Raw genomic sequence first — 19,351 nt, forward strand, 5'->3', positions numbered from 1 at the left:
CGGGAGAGCAGACGTGCCGACAGCCCCGGGAGGGCAGGAGCCACCTTCCCCCTCACATAAATCACACAGCTCGCTCAGCAGTAGCATTGTGACAATCCACGATTGGCCTGTGTGACTAAACTAACAGAGGTGGCAGACCAATTAGTGTCACTAGACTAAGGGCAGGGAGGAGGGCAAGATGGTCTGGCTGACCATGGCCAGCCTCTGCCAAGGCAGCCAGGGCTGGTCCCATCAGCGCCACCCTGTCCTCATTCCAGCTAGCGTTGCTCCACCAGCTGCTTCTGCCTCCACCTGCCTCCACCCGGCCTCACAAGGCCTGCCTTGGGGTCTCAGAGCCTTAGGTCCCCGGCCAGCTCCTTAGAAGTCAATTGGTTTAATCTCAGCCACCCATGTGCTGCCTTATTGGCCTCACCTTCCCTGTTCCCCCACCCATGGCCGCTCTCCCTGTACAACCTGATGGACTGGCCGCTGTCACTGTGAGTCAGTCTGGTCCTCCCCATGGCTCTTGCTGCCCACTTACTCAGCAGCGCTGCCTGCAAGTCCAAGATGGATTAACTCCTCGTTCCTCAAGAACCCCTGCAGGATAGCTCCAAGTTCTTGTACTTTTTCTGCACAATTACAGGCAGTGGCACTGATGGAGGGTAAGCTGGGGTGGAGTGGGGGTGCACAGCTTGGGCTTGGGAAGTGCCTGCTGTCTTAATTTCTCACGTTGCAGGCTTGCCTTCCCCACTCGCCCCTGTTCTAAGCTGAGAGCTTGCTTTCCTTTGTGCGTCCCTTCTCTTCCTGAGTGCATCCACCCCAGCAGTCACCATGACATTTACTCAGCAGACGGGAGCATCCTCCGTTCTTTATTACCTCTCCCTTGGGCTAAGGGCGGAGCAGCATCGCGTCCTAGAGGGCCGGGCCCCACAGCAGGCTGGAGCAGCAGGAGAGTGGCGCCAATGGGAAGCCGTGCAGGGCATGAGGCCCTGGCACCTAGGTCCGCTGGGGGCCGACGGGCATGGCCAAGTGGCTGAGAGGAGTCGGGGCTGCCTGTGGGGACTCCCAAACTCACAGGGGCCAGTAGGCGTAGACGAGGGCAAGGAGGATGAAGATGGCCACGGAGAGCAGCGTGTTCTTCCGGTTTTCTTGCCGAAGCAGCTTCAGCTCCTTCTCTGGGAGGAACGAGGGACAGGATGGACAGTTGAGGCATGCTGCTCTCATCTGCCTCAGCCTCGGAGGGCACAGTCTAAGGATGAGCTTCCCTTCCCACAAGGACCCTGTCCCCCACCTGCTCACTGCTAACCTGATAAAATCCCACTTCACCTCCTTAAGGGCCTGAGGACTCACCCAAAGGGCCACACCTAGGAGCCAAGCAGAGGGGGTGTGCGTGAGACATCCGCAGGTGAGGTCTCTGCGGTGCTCAGCCTGCCAAGAGGAAAGGCAGCTGGAAAAGCACATGTCGTGGCTGGTCCTCTGTAGCGAGGGGCAAGGCTGTGCCATGTGTATGCAACTGCTGACGAAGCTCAGGCACGAGGAAAACGACTGCAAGCCAGCTCCAAGCAGGCAGCCAGACAGCCTGCACCCTGGACAGGAGGGGGTGTGCTGCACCTACAGTGTCGCTATGCACAGGTCCTCCCAGAGTGCTGGCCCCCAGGGAACTAAATACCCTCTGCAGACCACTGCTTCCAGCGCCCCGCCCCGGCTCTGTCCCTGGCACCCAGAAGATGGCAGCACTGCTCCACCCAAGAAGGAGGTGGTCTTCCTTTAGCTCCGCTCCGTTCTGGGTTCTCCTGGGACAGCGTGCAGGAGGCTGAGGTGCACACAGGGCACTTAGAATCCCCAAGTCTCTTCTGGACTCAGCTCCAGCTATATCCCTGCGTACCCAAGATGGTCAGTCCCTTCCTCCCTTGAACAAAGCAAGCAAACCCCACCCCCACCAGCCCTCGGTGGGGAGCCTGCTGGGAGGCGGGAGTTTCTTACCATAGCCAGAGGCTTTGCTCATCAGGCTGTTTTTCTCCTTCTCCAGAGACCTCCTGTGAGGGGGGAGACATTTGCTGGCTTAAGCCGGCCGGCTGAGGGGCAGGCGGCCGAGGGGCAGGCTGCACACGGTCGGCTGGGCTTACTGAGCAGGAGCGTTACCTGGCCTCTGGGCTCAGCTTGGCTCTCTCAAGCCTGGTGGTCACGGTCTCCAGGTCGCGGCGACACTGGGACAGCTTCTCCTCTAGCCCATCGATCTGAAATACAGAGCAGAGGCAGGGCAGGGGTGCAGGGCCTGAGCCCATGGAGCTTGGGGACCCGGCCCCGGGGCTCTCTGCCCCACCTCATGCAGACCCCCAGACCAGGTTCGTGTGTGCTGAGCAGGCCCTGGCCCACATTCCCCACCATGTCCTCATGGACGTGTTGTCCTCAGTGCTCTGGGCAGCCCCTCCGCCCCGTCTCCCCAGGCAGGGACAGGCGGAGCCTGAGTGTGCGCCACAGGCCTGCTCTGCGCGGGACGGGGCCTGACTTCCAAGTTGCTTCAGGGACGTGGGTCTGGACGCAGGGAGAGGGTGTTTGCCTCACAGACATGCTACATCCTAAATATAGTCTACAAGGTACATTTTCCTATGAGAATAAAAATTAGGTGAAAAAAAGTGCAATTTGAAAAACCCTTGCATATCTTCATGACTTGATTCTTGCGCAAGAACCCTATCATCAAGTAACTGTTACCAGATTGGAAAAACAGTCGAGCTCCTGGGGCATACAGTGTTGCGCAGCGGGTAAAGCTGCTGCCTGTGCTGTCGGCATCCCTTATGGGCACTGCTTCCAAGTCCTGGCTACTGTACCTGCAGCCTGCCTGGCTCCCTGAGAAAGCAGCGAAGATGGCCCAACTGCTTGGGCCTCTGTCACCACATGGCAAGCCTAGAAGCTCCTGGCTCTGGCCCGGCCCAGCCCTGGCTGTTGTGACCATCTGGGGAGTGAACGAGCCATGGAAGATCTCTGTCTCTCCCTCTATCTCCGACTTTCAAATAAATAAATACAATAAAATCTTGAGGAAAATAATTAAGGTACTGTGAAGTTAGTTGCCAAAGGCATTGCTTGAGTTTCTAAGACACATTCTTGGGCAATACTTTAGTACAAAAATATTTTGTAAAATGTTGGCCTGGTTTGAGTCCAGCACAATAGCCTAATGGCTAAATCCTCATCTTGCATATGCCAAGATCCCATACAGTTGTGAGTTCATGTCCCAGTGGACCCACTTCCCATCCAGCTCCCTGCCTGTGGCCTGGGAAAGCAGTGGAGATTGGCTTAAAACCTTGGGACCCTGCATCCGTGTGGGAGACCTGGAAGAGGCTACTGGCTCCTGGCACTGGATCAGCTCAGCTCTGGCCATTGTGGCCACTTGAGTGAATCAGCGGATGGAAGATCTTTTTCTCTCCTCCTCTCTGTAAATCTGACTTTCCAACTTAAAAAAAAAAAAAAAAAAGTCTTGGCCTGGTTTTCTGAATCTGGGTCCTGTATTGGGCTGTTGGCATTGAAAGTCCACATCCAAGGGCTGGCATCCTGGCACAAGGGCACAAGTGAAGCCACAACCTGTGGCACCAACGCCCCACATCAGAATGCCAGCTGGAGTTGCAGCTGCTTTGCTTCCAGTCCAGCTCCCTGCTAACGCACTGAGAAGGCAGCGGAAGATGGCTCAGTGCAGGACCCGATGGAGTTCCAGGCTTTCAGTTCCTGGGCTTCAGCCTGGCCCAGCCCAGCTGTTACCAACCATTTGGGATGTGAACCCTGCCACTCTCTTTCAAATATGTAAGCCTGAAAAACAGTCCACATCCCTGTCTGACTGGTCGCCTCAGGGGCCCGGCCTGCCCCGGGTCGCAGCCGGTGAACGGGCGGCTCTGTCGCATACAGCAGCCAACAGCAGTGCCTGGCGGTGCTCATTCTCATGTCCCTGGGAAGGACAGCATCATGACCTCTATTTCACAACTGGCAAAAGGGGGTCCCCCAGCAATCAGTGGCACCCCTTTCCTCCTCAGGCACAGTTCCTGCTCGATTGCTGTTGTGAGCTTTCCCCTGGAGAGGCAACAGGCAAGGGAAAAACCAACACCTGCTTCCCAGGAAGACTGGTCAATGGGCAGCCAGGACCCATCCCAGCCACTTCCAGGTCAGCCACTTTCTCTTCCTGATGACTGGCCCAAATGACACATCAGCCACAGCCAACTCCATGAGCAGGGCCTGGAGTTCGCCGGCTGGACAGCGGGCTTGGGAGAGCCACCCTGCCGAGCCGTCCCCCTCACAGCAACACTCCTGACATGCCCAGCTCAGCCCCCGGGCCCAGAGACAGTTCCCATGCCATGGCACAGAAACCATACCTGGGGCACCTCATCCCTGAACAGCTCCAGAGCAAGCCAAATCCTTTCTCCAGTCGAAACTGCTGGCGTTGAAATGTCAGCTGTCATTCAGCTATCCCTAATCATTCATAATGTGCTTGCTTCTCCAGCATGGCTCAAGGGCCCTCCCAAGTCTCAGGGGGTCAGGGCGAGGGGTGCAGATCATGCAAGGGGCTTGAGGGCTATTGGCGGCTGAGGGCTGACCTGAGCCCTTCTGCGGAGAGGAAGGAGGCTGAGAGCGACACTTCTTCAGCTCGTGTCTCTCCCTTCTGTCAGGATCTGACCACCATCATCATCACCACCACCACCACCATCATCATCATCACCATCACCACCACCACCACCCCAGACAGAAATACCGTGCCCCTCCAGCGGAGCCGCAGTTCTCACTAGCCAATGTAGATGTACATACGGGGGGCACGAAGCAGGCCACAGAGAAGGCTAACATGCCGCTGTGGTAGTGGGCTCCAATCAGAACCACTCCCTTTCCTAACTGTTCATGCTGGAGGGTGGCAGGTGCCACCAGTGCCATCTCCACCTCCACCCCTGGCCTGAGCAGCCTGACCCCACCGCCTGAAGCAGAACCCAGAGCTGAATTCTTAATCTCCTTCTCTTCCAAGAGGCCTTCCCTGGCAAGCAGGGTGAACCTGAGCATCCTCACTGCTCCTCCTCCTCCTGCGTCCAAACCTCTTCTCAAAGCCCGGGAGCCCCTAAGTGGACCCATTCCACTCACGCTCAGCCCCCAAGGAAGCCAGCACTGGCAGCTCCTGCCCCCTCCAGTCCTTCTGGCTGTAGCCATGCTATATAGGGTGAGAGGCACGAGGACCAAGGGGTTAGGGTAGAAACAGTCTGGATCTCGCCTAGCAGCTGGACCAGAGAACTTCCCTCTGCGCCCAGAGGAGAAGCAGCAGCTACAGATGTGCGCGATGAAATCATACAAGGTGCACACCACCCAAGACAAGTCTCAGTCCCAGAATCCTTCTTGCTGCCAACCACCCTATGACAGCCAAGTCATTCTGGGGAGGGACAGGTTGGGGACGGCCATCCCTGGACACCTCTAGAAGGTTATCAGGTGCCCAAACCAGTGGTAATTGCTTACAGCAAGGCCAGGTGAGTCATGCTAAGCAAAATCTTAGAATTGAGGTTGGCGAGCCACGAGTGGCCAAGCCATTCGGCCCTCCTGTTTTGGACAGAGCCCGAGGAGCTGACAGTCGGGGGCCTTTATCTGAACAAGCCCAATTTACTTGCAGTTCCACTGAATGTCCCCACTTGCATTTGCCACTTTTTAATGAGGCTTAAATGGGTGAACACAAATCAAGGTTTTAGGGACTCAAGTCCTCACCTCCCTCCATGAATATTTATGTCCTGCTGACAGCTCTCCCAGATTCCCTTCTGAACAGCAAGCTCCCAACAGGGCCTGAAAGAGGCCAGGCGGTCGGTTGGCAGGCTCTTGACGAGGCCACAGAGCCGCCCTCCAACGTGACCCCACAGCTCTCCGGCTCTGGGCCATGCACCTGCAGGTGAGACTCCTGGCAGCTGTGACGGTGGCAGAGGGGTCCTAGAACCGCACCTGCCACGTGAGCGTTCGGCAAGTGATGCATTCTACTGCATGATGCTCTTCACTGGCACTTAGGGGACAGAGAAAGCCTTGTTCACTTGCAGCGAGAGAGAGAGAAGTGGGGGGTGGGGTGGGGTATAAGGCATCCCCTTTTGGGTGCTGGCTGACAACTGTGGAGTAAGCCCTAGGGGCCCCAAATCTGGCCAATTCTTTGGGTCCAAGGATCAGGGTGTAGCAGGGGGGGCCTGTGATGCTGAAAGTGGCGTCAGCAGCTCCTCCACAGGCCACTTGCCCAGCCAGATGGGGCCTTTGAGACAGGGCCCAGTTGCAGAGGCAGGGCCTGGCGGGAGCCAAGGTTAAGAGGCCTGGAACAGTGTCCTAGGCAAAGCAGAGCCTTGGGGAGATCTGGGCTCCAGTGGGCATCTGAGGGAGCAAGAGGCAGGGGGGAGCATGGCCAGAGTTGGGGCACCCCCGACAAAGCAGGTGGTGGGCAGGCAAAGCTGCGGATTCAGGCAGAGACCCAGAGCAGTGAGATCAGTCTGGCAGGAAGAGGGGGTGCCTCCTGGGGGCCTCCGGGCTGCCCAGGACTCCCTCCTGGCAGGCAGGGGCAAGGTCAACCTACAGCTGGCTCAGGGGCCAGGACTCGCCTGCAAACACATGGCACAGCACTTGCAGCTGTGAACATCCAAGGCAAAGAGGATGCAGCCAAGGTGAGAAGGTAGAAGGCACTCAGCCGGGTACAGTGTGGGGTAAGGGGAGCCCGACACACGGTAACAAGGGTCCCTGCGTTTACATCTGTACTCATGGGGTGTGCGTTCACAGGTTGCCTGTGATGCCAGCATCCTGTTTGAGTGCTGGTTCCAGTCCCAGCAGCCTGCTCACTTGACTGAGAAAGGAGTGATGGCTCGAGTGCTCAGGTCCCTGCCCCCACACAGGAGGCTCAGATGCTAAGTGCCTGCTGCCTGGCTTTGGTCTGACTGCGGCCTGGCTGCTGCAGGCATGCAAGGGGTGAATCAGCAGATGGAAGAACTCTCCGTTCCTCCCTCCCAGTCATCCTGCCTTTCAGGCTCAGAGCAATTTTTCCAACAGAAAGAAAAGGACCAAGTCCAAGTCACTGGCACACACCAGCAGGGGAGGCAGGGCTGCTGCCGACAGCAGGTACAAACCCTGCCCTGGTCAGCACCTGGCACACCTGTGGACTTGGCTGGGCCCATGTGGACTCCAGCATGGGCAGCTCAGGGGACCCAGCAACAAGGGGGTGAGCAGGCATGGTACTGCTGTGCCAAGTCCATTCTTGTCACAGAAACTGGCAGGAGCTAAAAGCTGCTCATCAGGACTGCTGGGGAGTCAGCCAGGTCAGGGGGCGGTGTGTACGGCAGGGGAGGGGGCATCCCTCCGGGGAAAGGCTGCTGCTGGGGCGCAGGGAGGTGAGGGGACTGTGGCCCAGGGAATCCACACATTCATGAACAACCCCACGGCGGCTGGGATGCACACTGCTGCCGCGGTCACCTGGAGACCAGGGAATGGGCGTGGCGGGGAGCTTGGCAGTAGTGGGGCGTGCGGACCCAGGGAGAGCAGCATGGGGGCAAGTTCCTGGGCAGAGGTGAGCTTTGGCGGGCTCGCCCAGACCTAGGTGGGCATAAATGGACACTGGGGACAAGATCCCAGCTGAACAGGGCTGAGGGTCCTGCTGGCAAGGGCCGTGCTGCCACCCTGCCCGAGAACCCTGGGGTCAGATGTGGCGTGGGCAGGTGTGCTCGCCCAGCCTTCCAACATGGGAGTAGCATCATATTCTCACATCTGTAGGAAGTCTCCCTAGGGCCCCATATGCCATAAACCCTCTGTGTTCAGAGAAATTGTGGAACTCGCCAGAAATCCCCAGGAGGCAGCTTCGGAGGAGCAAGAAGCCTGAACACGGCTGCTCCCGGCTCCCGCATGGCTAACTGCCTGCACTTCCAGGCCCAGCCTGGCTATGGTCCCCACCAGCCTCCTGCAGAGGCGGACTGGGCAGCGTCCCCCAGAGCAGCCAGGCAGCCTGGAGGTGGCATTGCACTCGTCCTCTCTGCGCCACCACCACCTGGTGCCAGAGCTGCTCCTGACACGGCTCTGCCAGCAAGTGAGAGCAGTCACTGCGGAGGAGTTTTGCCTGGCAGGGCCAGGACACACCCACAGCCGCCTGGCCAGCAGCGGTGCGCGAAGCAGCAGTGCATGACAGGAGCGGGTGTCCTACCCCCGACGGCTCATACACTGCCCACAGGAGCCGGGCGAGGCAGGCAGGGCACCAGCACCCGTACTTTACAGAGCCCCAGGTTGAAGAATAAAGTGTCCCGAGTGACACAAGCGTTGGCAGGCAGGGCCAGGTCTGTACCCTTGGGCCACCACAGCGGCTGCCAACTCCTGGGCACCTCCTCCACCGTGTCTCCCCTCCCAGTGAGATTTCCAGCAATTTCCCCAAGGCTGTGGCCAGGTGACTTTGTACCAGGCCGGGTTTCTTCGTACCAGGTCTTAGGCTCTTTTAAGCATGTTTTCCAAAAGCCCTCAGGAAAATAGCCGTGGAGCCAGTGCTATGGTTCAGCGGGTTAATCCTCTACTTTCAAGCACCAGCATCCCATATGGGCGCTGGTTCGTGTCCCAGCTGCTCCGCGTCCCATCCAGCTCCCTGCTTGTGGTCTGGGAAAGCAGTGGAGGACAGCCCAAACCTTGGGACCCTGCACCCGCATGGGAAACCCGGAAGAGGCTCCTGGCTCCTGACACCAGATTAGATCAGCTCCAGTTGTCACAGTCTTCGGAAAGTGAACCAGAGAATGGAACATCTATCTCTCTGCCTTTACAATAAAAATAAAATAAAAATTTAAAAACGGGCTCCTGGGGCGACAGTCACACCTGCAACCAGTGGAACACTGTGGAAGTCTGAGATGGCCACCCTCCCACCCTGAGCGACCCGAGCTCTGTCCACACAGCACACACTTGGTGAGCCATGGCCCCGAGGAGGATTGGGGGGGGATGCAGCAGCATCTGCTTGGAGACACAGCTGTCCGATGTCAGGCCGAGCCAGTGCCCGGCTTCACACACGGCTGGTCCATACCGCAGGGCACCAGATCCCCACGCCACACCTCCGCTCTGAAGACGGAGCAAGGCGGAGGAGGGAAAGACCAAGGAGCCCGGCCCCCTGGGTGCCAGGCCAGCCTTCTCCTGGCGGCCTATGCGGCAGTGCCTGCTGTCTCCGCTCCAGCCCCGGTCACCTGGGACCCGAGTCTCAGGAAATGCATGCATCCCCACATGGCAGATGCCCCAGGACTACTGCGATGCCCAAGCATGGGGCCTCTCCACCTGGGGCTTTCACAGGCCTCCACCTGCCAGGTGGAGCGATGACCCAGATACCAAAGGGTGTGTTTCTGTGGAAGAGGCTCCCAGCTGGGGCCGATGAGGACTCAACCCCTCCCGGTCACCAAGGGTCCCACCCCAAGGGAGGACAGGGGCCCTGCTACAGTCCGTGCACGTGTGTGTGTGTGCCTGTGTGCTTGTCGATGTGTGCACTTGTGTGTACATGCATACACATATTTTGATAAATTAACAAGAGCTTCTTCCTCGTTGAAAGGCTCAAAGCCCTTGGCAAGAACTGGCATCCACCCCACGCCTTATGAATCCATTAATTAAGATGCTGGCAAACAGCCACTCCACACACGCTGACATCCAGCCGCGTGAGGTAATGAGGTTTTAGTGTCCTGACCCCCATCAAGTGGAGAGGAGCCAGCCGCGGGCGGCCTGGCGCGGCCCCTGGCAGCAGGTGAGGCCCCTTAGAGGGCAGTGGTCCGCACGGAGGCTCCCGGCTGGGCCGCATCCACCTGCTGCTCGCCGGCAGCCTCCCGACCTTGGCCCACCGTGCCCAGGCTGCAGAGAGGATGGTGGACACGCCCGCTGCTTTGGGCATAGCCTGCCCTGTGCTCAGGCCTGCCACCCCCTCTGGGCCTCATAGCAGTGGCTGACATTAAAAAAAAAAAAAAAATCAGCGTGCGAGTGCCAAGGCTGTCTTCCTCCTGGCCTGGGCCACCTGCCCCCTCGGCCGACCACTCTGCTTCACCCACCACCCCTGCAGAAGTTAGAAAAGCTCCACACAGATGAATTCACAACCTCATTGCAGCGACAGTGGGTCCTAACTTGGTCCAGCCAATGTGATGTTCCAGCTGAGACTCCTGGGAGAGACTGGGCTTTGCTAATAGAAGTCGCAAATACTTTGTTCCCTTCTCTTTCCTTAAGAGTTGAATGTGATGACTGGAGCTGTGGCAGCTATCCTGTAACTATGAGGAAACAGGCAAGAGAAGGAAGAAATAGATGCTAGCTACGGCACAGCTGAGTTTTTCAACAAATATTAGCAGTATACTATAAACTTTAGGCAGAGAAAATATACTCCTACTTGGTTATGCTGATAAGGCCAGCTTTCTGTAACTTCTATCCAAAAGCTTCCCCAGCAAAGGACTTCTGTACTGGCTACCAGATCCAACCATGTACACCCCCTTGAAGATGTCTGCCAACACCCTACACCTCTGTGAAAATCCAATGGCCATCAGAACAGCTAAAGCCACCAGGCTCAACAGCGGAGCTACAAAAGCAAGCAGTGACCACAATGGCGCGTGACCACGGGAGACCAGAAACCGTGAGGAAGCAGGCTTACAGAGCCCGAATGCTCCCCGCAGTGTAGACGGAAATGCAACCTTCCTCTCCTCCCATACAACATTAGGACACCACTAGCCTGGGACTTCCCCATCGGAACCATCATGCCCTCCTGTTGCTCAGAATAAAGTCTCAAACTAAAAACTCCAGCTTTCCCCAACTCGGAGATCTCACAAGCTGTCAAGTGGCTCAGATCAAACGGCCTCAGAAAGAACCTGCAGAAGAGGACTGGACGGTGCCCTGGCCATCCTAGGCGGTGACCATCCACTACAGCCCGGCCTCTGGCCCTGGGGGAACGGCGCGCGTGCTGATTGCTTCATTACAACAAGCGAGGCAGTTTGCAGGTGCCAAGCTCACTCACTGGCGGGAGTGTTATTGCTCTTGCCAGATGAACAAACATCTCTGATTAAATCACCACTTCATTGGCTTGAGCACATGACTTTTACTAAGAGGCCAATATTTACACCATGGAGCTTCGGTGTGCACGGGTGCAGGGAGCGACGGCCAAAGGCAGGCATTAACCAGCACGCAAGTTACGAATCTCAAATCCTGTCTTAAGATTTATCTGAAAGGCAGAGTTACAGAGAAAAAGTCAAGGAAGGACGGACACACACACTCTACCCACCTTCCATCTGCTGGTTCAATCCCCAGCCAGCCACACCAGCCAGGGCTGGGCCAGGCTGCAGCCAGAAGCCAGGACCTCCACCTGGATCTCCCACAGGAGCCACCAGGAGCCCACTCGCACTGCTTTCCCTGGGCCATTTGCAAGGAGCTGGGTCAGAAATAGAGCAGCCGGTACGTGACCTGACAACCATGAGATGCAGTATGGCAGGTGACAGCTCCACCTGCTATGCCACAATGTTAGTCCCCAGATCCCATACCTTTGAATATTCAAGCAATATTCAAGTCATCTCAGAGACCAAGATAGCAAATGTTTGTAACTTTATATGTAATTATACACACACACATTCAATATGGTATTATGAGCATAAAAAAAAAAAAATGGGCCGGAGGTCTGGGTCGATAGCCTAGTGGCTAAATTCTGACTTTGCATCCTTCAGGATCCCAAATGGGAGCAGTCCCAACTGCTCCACTTCCCATCCAGCTCCCTGTCTGTGGCCTGGGAAAGCAGTCAAGAATGGCCCAAAGCGTTGGGACCCTGTACCTGTGTGGGACACCCAGAAGAAGCTCCTGGCACCTGGTTTGGATCAGCTCAGCTCTGGCATTGCAGCCACCTGGGGAGTGAACCAGCAGATAGAAGATCTTCCTGTCTCTCCTCTCTGTAAATCAGAAAGACAGACAGACAAAGGGTAGGGGTGGACAGTCAGCCTCTGGGTGACTAGCAGGCAGCAGTGACAGCCCAATGGGCAACCTGCATCATGCCCCCAGCCTTGGTTCAGCCGGTGCAGACATCTGAGGCAGAAACAGTGACAGCAGCGTCCTGTCCTTGTCCCTCTCACATTGAGAGAGAGAGAGAGAGAGAGAGAGAGAGATGTAGGTGTGGTAATCTGTCCCTAACACAAATGCCTCACCAAACCCAGAACAATCAGTGTGAGCCAAGCAAGATGCCTAGAATTCATATTTGGACCACGCAGCTTATAAGCTCTGTGAAGTTCAAGTCTTTAATGTGACAGAAGAGAAAACCAGGGCTTAAATAAGCGATGATGGAGGCTGCAAGAGTTGCCATTTTCTGATGCCCTACCCGTGCCAGGCACACCACATGGCGGTCTTGCATCCCCCTCAGAGCCACACTGAGGTGAGCTGCCATCTGTCTGCTTCTCTCAGGGGGACAGAGCTGTGGGCCTGCGGGCTCCGGGCACATGAAAGCTATGCCCAGCCTCCCTTGCAGCTAGATGAGACCACACACGTCAGTTCTTGCCAACATCAAGTGGGCAACTGGGGTACAGGAACCTCAAGATGGTGGGTGCGTTTCTGTCAGTCTGAGGGATGACAGAGCCATCGCGGTCATGACCTCAGGGCCACAATCCACCCACCTGCTTTTAGAAATACTTAGTGGAACATGGCCACATCCACTCGTTTACATATTACCCAGGGCTGTTCCTGTGTTAAGACAACCTACAGCCAAGCACTATTGGTTCCAGTTACTCAGCAGTAGTCATGTCCTACTAGATGGCCGCTGACACTGAAATGAGCATATACTGGCTGGGTTAGGTCCCCCCAGGCATGTTTTCATCAAGGGATCCACACCCAAACCTTGTGTGCTTTCGTTTGATGAAACCTAATCAATGTGTATTGCTGGTTCATCGGCTCCGGGCTTGTGGCCACCAGCACGTGCTAGGATGGAGTTGCATGAACCAGCTCACATGGGAACCAGCCGACTTTCTCTATAGGATCCAGCCCAGCCTTCGAACGCTTAGCCACACTGCTCAGCATTTCCACACTGCGCTTCGGATCACCTCAGACAGGGAATTCACCCACCAGCAGCACACAGCTGTCCAGAAAACAGGTGCTGACTGGAACGGCACAAGAACCCACTGGTCCCACAACTGGGCCTGGGAATGGGAACCTCAGGCCACTCACATGTCTCCTGCTGCTTTGAAGGTGTCTGCAGGGCCTGCAAACACATGCCAAGTATTCATTCACGGGTTACAGACACGCTGCGGCCACCAGGCACCTCTGCAAATACGGGCTCCGTGGCGATGCACATCAGGCCAAAGAGCTAACCTCCCGGAAGGCACGGCACTTCCCTGCGAGAGCGGCTCTGAAGGGCAGGCGCTCCTCCCACCTCGCCATCCTTGCTTCCCCAGTCTCCATCCGTTCTTTCCATTAAAAAAAATTTAAGATTTATTTACTTTTATTGGAAAGCCAGATATACAGAGAGAAGGGAGAAGGATACAGAGAGATCCTCTGTCCACTGGTTCACTCCCCGAGCAGCCACAATGGCAGGAGCTAAGCCGATCTGAAGCCAGGAGCTTCTTCTGCGTCTCCCTCATGTGCAGGGTCCCAAGGCTTTGGGCTGTCCTCAACTGCTTTCCCAGGCCACAAGCAGGGAGCTGGATGGGAAGCGGAGCAACTGGGAAATGAACTGGCACCCATTTGGGATGCTGGTGCGTGCAAGGCGAGGACATCAGCCACTAGGCTACTGTACCGGGCCCTGTTCTCTCTTTAAAAAGGGGGGGGAACCCGCCGCCTTCATGGGGCGGTGAATGGGATTTGGGAGGGGCACGACCTTGGGCCTGGGTTATTTAAACCTCCAGCAGCCTCCTGGCAGCTGGTGGGTCTCAGGACATGGCGTCTCATGCCTGGATCCCGGATGGCCGCCATGTGCACATGGTGAGCCGTTCTAACCCTGGGCCTGCTGGGTTTCGGGGGCCGCTTCCTTCGGGGTGAGTAGACCAAGGGGGGGAGGCCTCCGGGACTGGGCAGGTCCGGGACCCACCCGACGCCTTCATGGGGTGGTGAATGGGATTTGGGAGGGGCGCGACCTTGGGCCTGGGGGTTTAAACCTCCAGCAGCCTCCCAGCTGCTGGTGGGCCTCAGGATGGGGTGTCTTGCTCGGATCCTAACTCCAACCACCACGTGCATGTGGTAAGCTGTCCCTGGGTGGCCAGTGCACCATTTGGCCCCAGGCTCTGCCTGCTGGCCGCCTGGCCGGGGAGCTCTGGGGATTTGGTTCTTTGAGTTGCTGCTTAATTAGCTCCAGGTTGAACCCATTGTGCTTCTTGGACCTGAAACAGGCAGTAACTCTTCCTTTGTAAAACTTGTAATCACTAATAATGCTGAGCACCAAATACCAGTCATGCAGAAGCTATGGCTTGGGGCTTGTCCTGCAAAAGTAGCTCCAACAGCTGGTCAATGTGTCAAGTGGTAATGGAACAGAGTAGATTAGGCACGACTGAGCAAACCTTAGCCCACAAGTAAAACTAGAAACCAGGAGGGATTAGAGGTCATGCCGAGCTAGGCTCTTGTACCTGCTGGTCTGTGGGAGCCTGGGACGCTAAGCCACGGTGTCTAAGGCAGAGTTCAGGACAGGGGAGGAGCTGTGCCAAGCTGAGTCAGAGCATCCATTGGTAGGCATGTGATCTATGGCTGGGAACAGACCCGGTTGGGGAGCAAAGGGGACAACCCTAGCTGGGTTGAGGTTCCCACCAAGAGGCGCTTGGCCTGGAACGGGGGCTGCGTTCTGATCTGGAAACAGTTGTAGTCTCCCTTGGCACAAGTGTGGACTGGGATTGGATGCACCGAACCGGGCCGGACCCCGACTCCCCCTGGTGTTCTGGAGGACCAGGGCAGATGTGGGATGGACTAGGCAGGGTCTCAAACCCCTACTGAGCCATGTGTGAGCCATACGTGGGTATGGACAAACCATGGCTGGGCTGGAACATCCAACAGCAAGAACCAGATTGGGTGGAACGCCAGTCAGGAAAAGCCACAGTTCCTGCTAAGACAGGAGGTGGACTGAGTAGGGTTGGCTCATGGACCCACTGGTAAGCGTGAAACCTGGCACTGGGAGAGGTTCTGATGGAGGAGCCTGGGCAACTCCTCTGGCAGGACACAGACCCGGCAGGTCAGCGCAAGAAACATGATAGGAAACAGCCCAGAAAAGGCTATGGAAAACTACCCACTGGCATACAATTGGCAGACATGGGGGCAAGACCAGGCTGAATCTGTCCACATCATCCAGTGGCAAATCCAGGCACCAGTGTGGGTCGACCCAGGTTCGGTCGCAACAAAGACTAGTGCACATTATGGAATGCCGAGGTGAGGTTGCCTGTACCGGAAGGGACTGCAGCGCCCAACCAGCCTGAGAACAAGAGAGGAAGTGGGCAGAGCTGGCAGGGGAATAAGGGAGGGTTCCTTTGCAGGACAGCTACTTCCGCAGGAGAGCATGGGCTGGGATGGGGGCAGACCAGACTAGGCAGAGCTACCACACCTGTGCGCCTCATGTGGACTAGATCAGGGAAAAGCCGGGTTGGGCGGATTATTCCTACTGGTGCAAGCAAAATTAAAGTGGGCGAGGGTTGTTTGGGCTTAGACGCAGCATCAACTGGAATCTGGGAGTGGGAGAGGCCTGGGAGGGAAATAGTGGGCTCATCCCTCTTGGGTTACCACTCCCACAGGAGGACATAAAACTAAGACAGCTGCTGGGGTGGAATGGGGTGTGGGACAGACTGGATTACTGCTACACTTACTGGCAAACCAGGGTAGGGGGTGGTCCTGGTGGGGGTTATTGTGGGTCGCTCCAACTAGGCTGCAGCTCCCGCTGGTTTATGTGAGGGCCAAGTATGTGCTGGGCAGAACCAGGCTGGACTGCAACACCCATTGGTTCCAGTGGAAGTCGGGAGTGAAAACAGAACCAACCCAGCAATTGCAACCACCAGCTGATTGGAGCGATGGACGGTGCCAGGCCCTGTACTTGTTAGCACATACAAGAAGTTTCTTTGGAGATCTTCCTAATCTAAATGCTGGACTCAGAACCCTAACGAAGAAAAGAGAGAAGACAGAACAGGTCAACCAACCATCTCAGCTATGATGGACTATGTCAATCAGTGGATTTTTCAAAGATCTCATAGTGCTTGGAGTGGCAAGATTGACAGTGATTCATAACTGTGGCAATATCAAAACCACTTGAGCAAGAACCTCAGAGCATGCCCTACATCCGGGACCTGGGGAGGGTGGGAAATTGGGTGGGCTTCTCCCTTAAATACCCCCCTTTAAATATGAAGGTAACAATATGGAAAACATACTAGTATTATCCACTTTCCTGTAGCCCTTGAACCTTCTTACCCTAATTAACTATGTAAAGAATGTCAAAATAAAATTTATTAATAAAAAATAAAATAAAATATAAAAAAAAAAGGGGGGGGAGGGTAGAGTTACAGCATCATGGCTCAACAAGCTAATCCCCTGCCCTGTGGTGCCAGCATCCTATACAGGTGCAAGTTCATGTCCTGGCTGCTCCATTTTCCATCAGCTCCCTGTTTGTGGCCTGGGAAAGCAGTGGAGGATGGTCCAAGGCCTTGGGATCCTGCACCCGTGTGGGAGACCCAGAAGAAGCTCTTGGCATTGGATCAGCTCAGTTCTGGCTGTTGTGGTTTACTTGGGGAGTAAACCAGCAGATGGAAGATCTCTTTCTCTCCTTCTCTGTAAATTTGCCATGGAGAGAGAGGGAGAGAGGGAAGGAGAAGGTTTTGTTCCTATCAACTCTTTTCCTACCACCAGTCTGGCCCTTCACCAAGAATGCTACTGAACGCCCAGCACAGGCGAGCGCGGCTTGCTGAAGGGGCAGCTCTCCCGGTGGAATTGCACACCAGGCCTGACGGGACCAGCAGCGGGACTGGCCCAAGAGCGCATTTCCCCATGTTCAACAGGCTCTGCCCGTGACTCCACACCGGCTTCACGTCTGAGAATCTAAATACGGCGGCAGCCAGGTCCAATCATGCCATTGCCCCACCCCCGCGGGAGGGGACGACTGAGGGAGATGCACCTGCAGGAAGCCCACCTGGTGCGAGCTGGGCACTCCAGCCCCTGGCCTGCTCCTTCGGCCTGAGCCCTCCTTTCCTCACAGCCTGCGGTGAGGGGAGGGGCTGAGAAACAGGTGCAAGCCCCACGAGACAGGTGTCGGGCACACGGCAGGTGCTGGGTCTACGGGCCCGTTCTTTTCCCTCCCACATGAAGTTCGTTTAAGTCTTTGGCAACATCACCAACTCCAGAATAAAGTTCTTTCCGGATTCCCCCAAGGTTCCCAAAGGTTAATTTCAAGTGGCAAGAGGGAAGCCGTCCCATCTCATGGGATGCGCCCATTACAAATCCTAGACTAAGCTTCATCCAAATGTTCCTGCGAAGCACGCATGATGAAAACGCTACGTGCGGATTTAAAAAAAACTTTTTTTGGTACCAAAACTTTTCATTCCATTTTCGCACCAGGCGCAGTTGGTCGCTCACACTTTGCCCGGCACCCCCACCTCGGGTCCTCTTCATTGGCGAATCCCTGCACTCCTGTCTGCCTTCTCTGGGGTCCCCCGTGCTGGTCCTCGCCTCCCATGGCTTCCTTCTTTGGGGTCCCCCGTGCCGGGTCCTCGCCCCCCATGGCTTCCTTCTTTGGGGTCCCCCGAGCCGGGTCCCCGCACTCCTGTCTGTCCTCTTTGGGGCTCCCCGTGCCGGGTCCTCGCCCCCCCATGGCTGCTCCCGTCGCCCGCCCTCACCACCCGCAACCGCATCCGGCCTCTCCTTCCCCGCAAAGCCTCCCTCTCCCCAAGCCCGCTCCGCCCTCACTTCGCCCTGCAGCCATAGCCGCCCCGTCAGCCCGCCCGCCCGCGGGTCCCACCGCCCCCGTCTCCCCTCACCTCCAGCGCGACGCCCACATTCTCCCGCTTCTTTTTCGTCATGTTACTTGCCGGGATCCCCCGGTCATTTACTGGAGACGCCCACCAAGGCGTACCACGCACGCGCCAGCTTCGTGCTTCTCCCTCATTGGTCGCCGAGGCAGCGGGAGGTGGGGCCGCGTCGTCGCCATCTTGTTGAGTGGTTCCCCCCCCACCCACACACACAGGTGCGGCCATGTTTGTGAGGGGCGGCTTTGATTTGGGATTGCCGATCCATCTATCCAGAAAGGAGCAACGAATGGCTCGCCCAGGGATAGGGCTGCCCATTCCTTGCCCAGTTCGAGGCTGCTGTACGACGCGGAGGATTTTAACCTCGTCTGCTTGTGAGCCCTTCTTCCTACTCAATTCCACGCCAACCTTCCCCGTCCACCATTCAAACCCTGACGATCCTTCAGGACTCAACCCGGGACAGACCGCTCCTTCAGGAAATCTCCGCAAAGCCCCTTGGTCCGTTGGAGTCCGGTCATGGCCTTCTGGCGTCATTCCTCCTTCGTCTTGTATTCTCACTTACCTTGCTTTTATTGTAAGAACAGCAGATGAGATTTGTAAATAAACAGGCAGCACCTGTCTTCCTTTCCGCCTGGAGGCTTGGCTCACACATGATAGTAATTAATTTACACTGTTGGGATCCTGTTGTACCATACCATACCCTGGGGACCTGTGGCTTTCAAAATATATTCATGGTGACCCCACAATAAAAACATTTTTTAAAGATTTACTTATTTTCATTTGGAAGGCAGATTTACAGAGGACATTCAGAGGAAGATTTTTCCACTCCCCAGATGGCTGCAACAGTCAGAGCTGGGCTGATCCGATCCAAAACCAGGAGCCAGGAACTTCTTCCTGGTCTCCCACATGGGTGTAGTGTCCCAAGGACCTGGGCCATCCTTTATTGTTTTTCCAGGTCATAAGCAGGGAGCTGGATGGGACGTGGAACAGTGGGACATGAACTGGCACCTATAGGGGATACTGGTGCCTGCAGGTAGAGGATTAGCTTGTTGCACGATGGTACCAGCCCCCAAATGGACATTTTCAAATATGGCTTACTTGCCCATGTAACTGTGGCCAAAATTTTGCAGTAAGTACTTTAGCAATCTGCAATGATGCACTCAGATGTTTTCTATTTAATAGCATGGAGGCAGGAGATAATCAAGTTCCTTTCATGAGCCATTCATGGCGAGTGAACTGTGCCTTGGAAACCAGTCGTAGACATTCTGTGCGTCCTTCAGATTATCATCGGTAATAGAATGTATCCCAGGCTTGAATTGAGCAGTCCCTCCAAGTAGTGTGCAAGCAGAAGCAAAAGCAAACATCTTTGTGGACACAGCTCTCTCCTTCTGGAGTCTTCCTTTAAGATAAACTCACAGAAGTGGGATTACTGGGCCGAAGAGGATGAGGCCAGAATCGAAGCTCCTGGTTATCTC

General features: G+C 56.1%; 1 protein-coding gene across 1 annotated transcript; it reads right to left on the minus strand.

Annotated features, from left to right (window-relative positions):
• Positions 1–564: 564 nt before the first annotated feature.
• CCDC167 (coiled-coil domain containing 167) lies at positions 565–17,967 on the minus strand. Its single transcript, XM_040983306.1, has 4 exons — positions 17,889–17,967; positions 2,122–2,216; positions 1,963–2,015; positions 565–1,154 (listed from the first exon to the last, which is right to left on the minus strand). The coding sequence occupies exons 1-4, from the start codon at positions 17,928–17,930 to the stop codon at positions 1,051–1,053; spliced, it is 294 nt and encodes a 97-aa protein (XP_040839240.1). The 5' UTR covers positions 17,931–17,967; the 3' UTR covers positions 565–1,050.
• Positions 17,968–19,351: the final 1,384 nt, after the last annotated feature.

Source organism: Ochotona curzoniae, unplaced genomic scaffold (genome assembly GCF_017591425.1).
Source record: "Ochotona curzoniae isolate NIBS_2020 unplaced genomic scaffold, NIBS_Ocur_1.0 contig_3819, whole genome shotgun sequence".
In the NCBI taxonomy this organism is placed as follows: Eukaryota; Metazoa; Chordata; class Mammalia; order Lagomorpha; family Ochotonidae; genus Ochotona; species Ochotona curzoniae.

Bases quoted from the DNA above. Each gene is read 5' to 3' on its own strand.
- CCDC167 (XM_040983306.1), bottom strand. From the start codon at position 17,930: ATGACGAAAAAGAAGCGGGAGAATGTGGGCGTCGCGCTGGAG. The intron at 2,016-2,121 runs GTAACGCTCCTG...CCCCCCTCACAG, and splicing joins AAGCTGAGCCCAGAGGCCAG to GAGGTCTCTGGAGAAGGAGA. The intron at 1,155-1,962 runs GTAAGAAACTCC...CGTTCCTCCCAG, and splicing joins GAGCAAAGCCTCTGGCTATG to AGAAGGAGCTGAAGCTGCTT.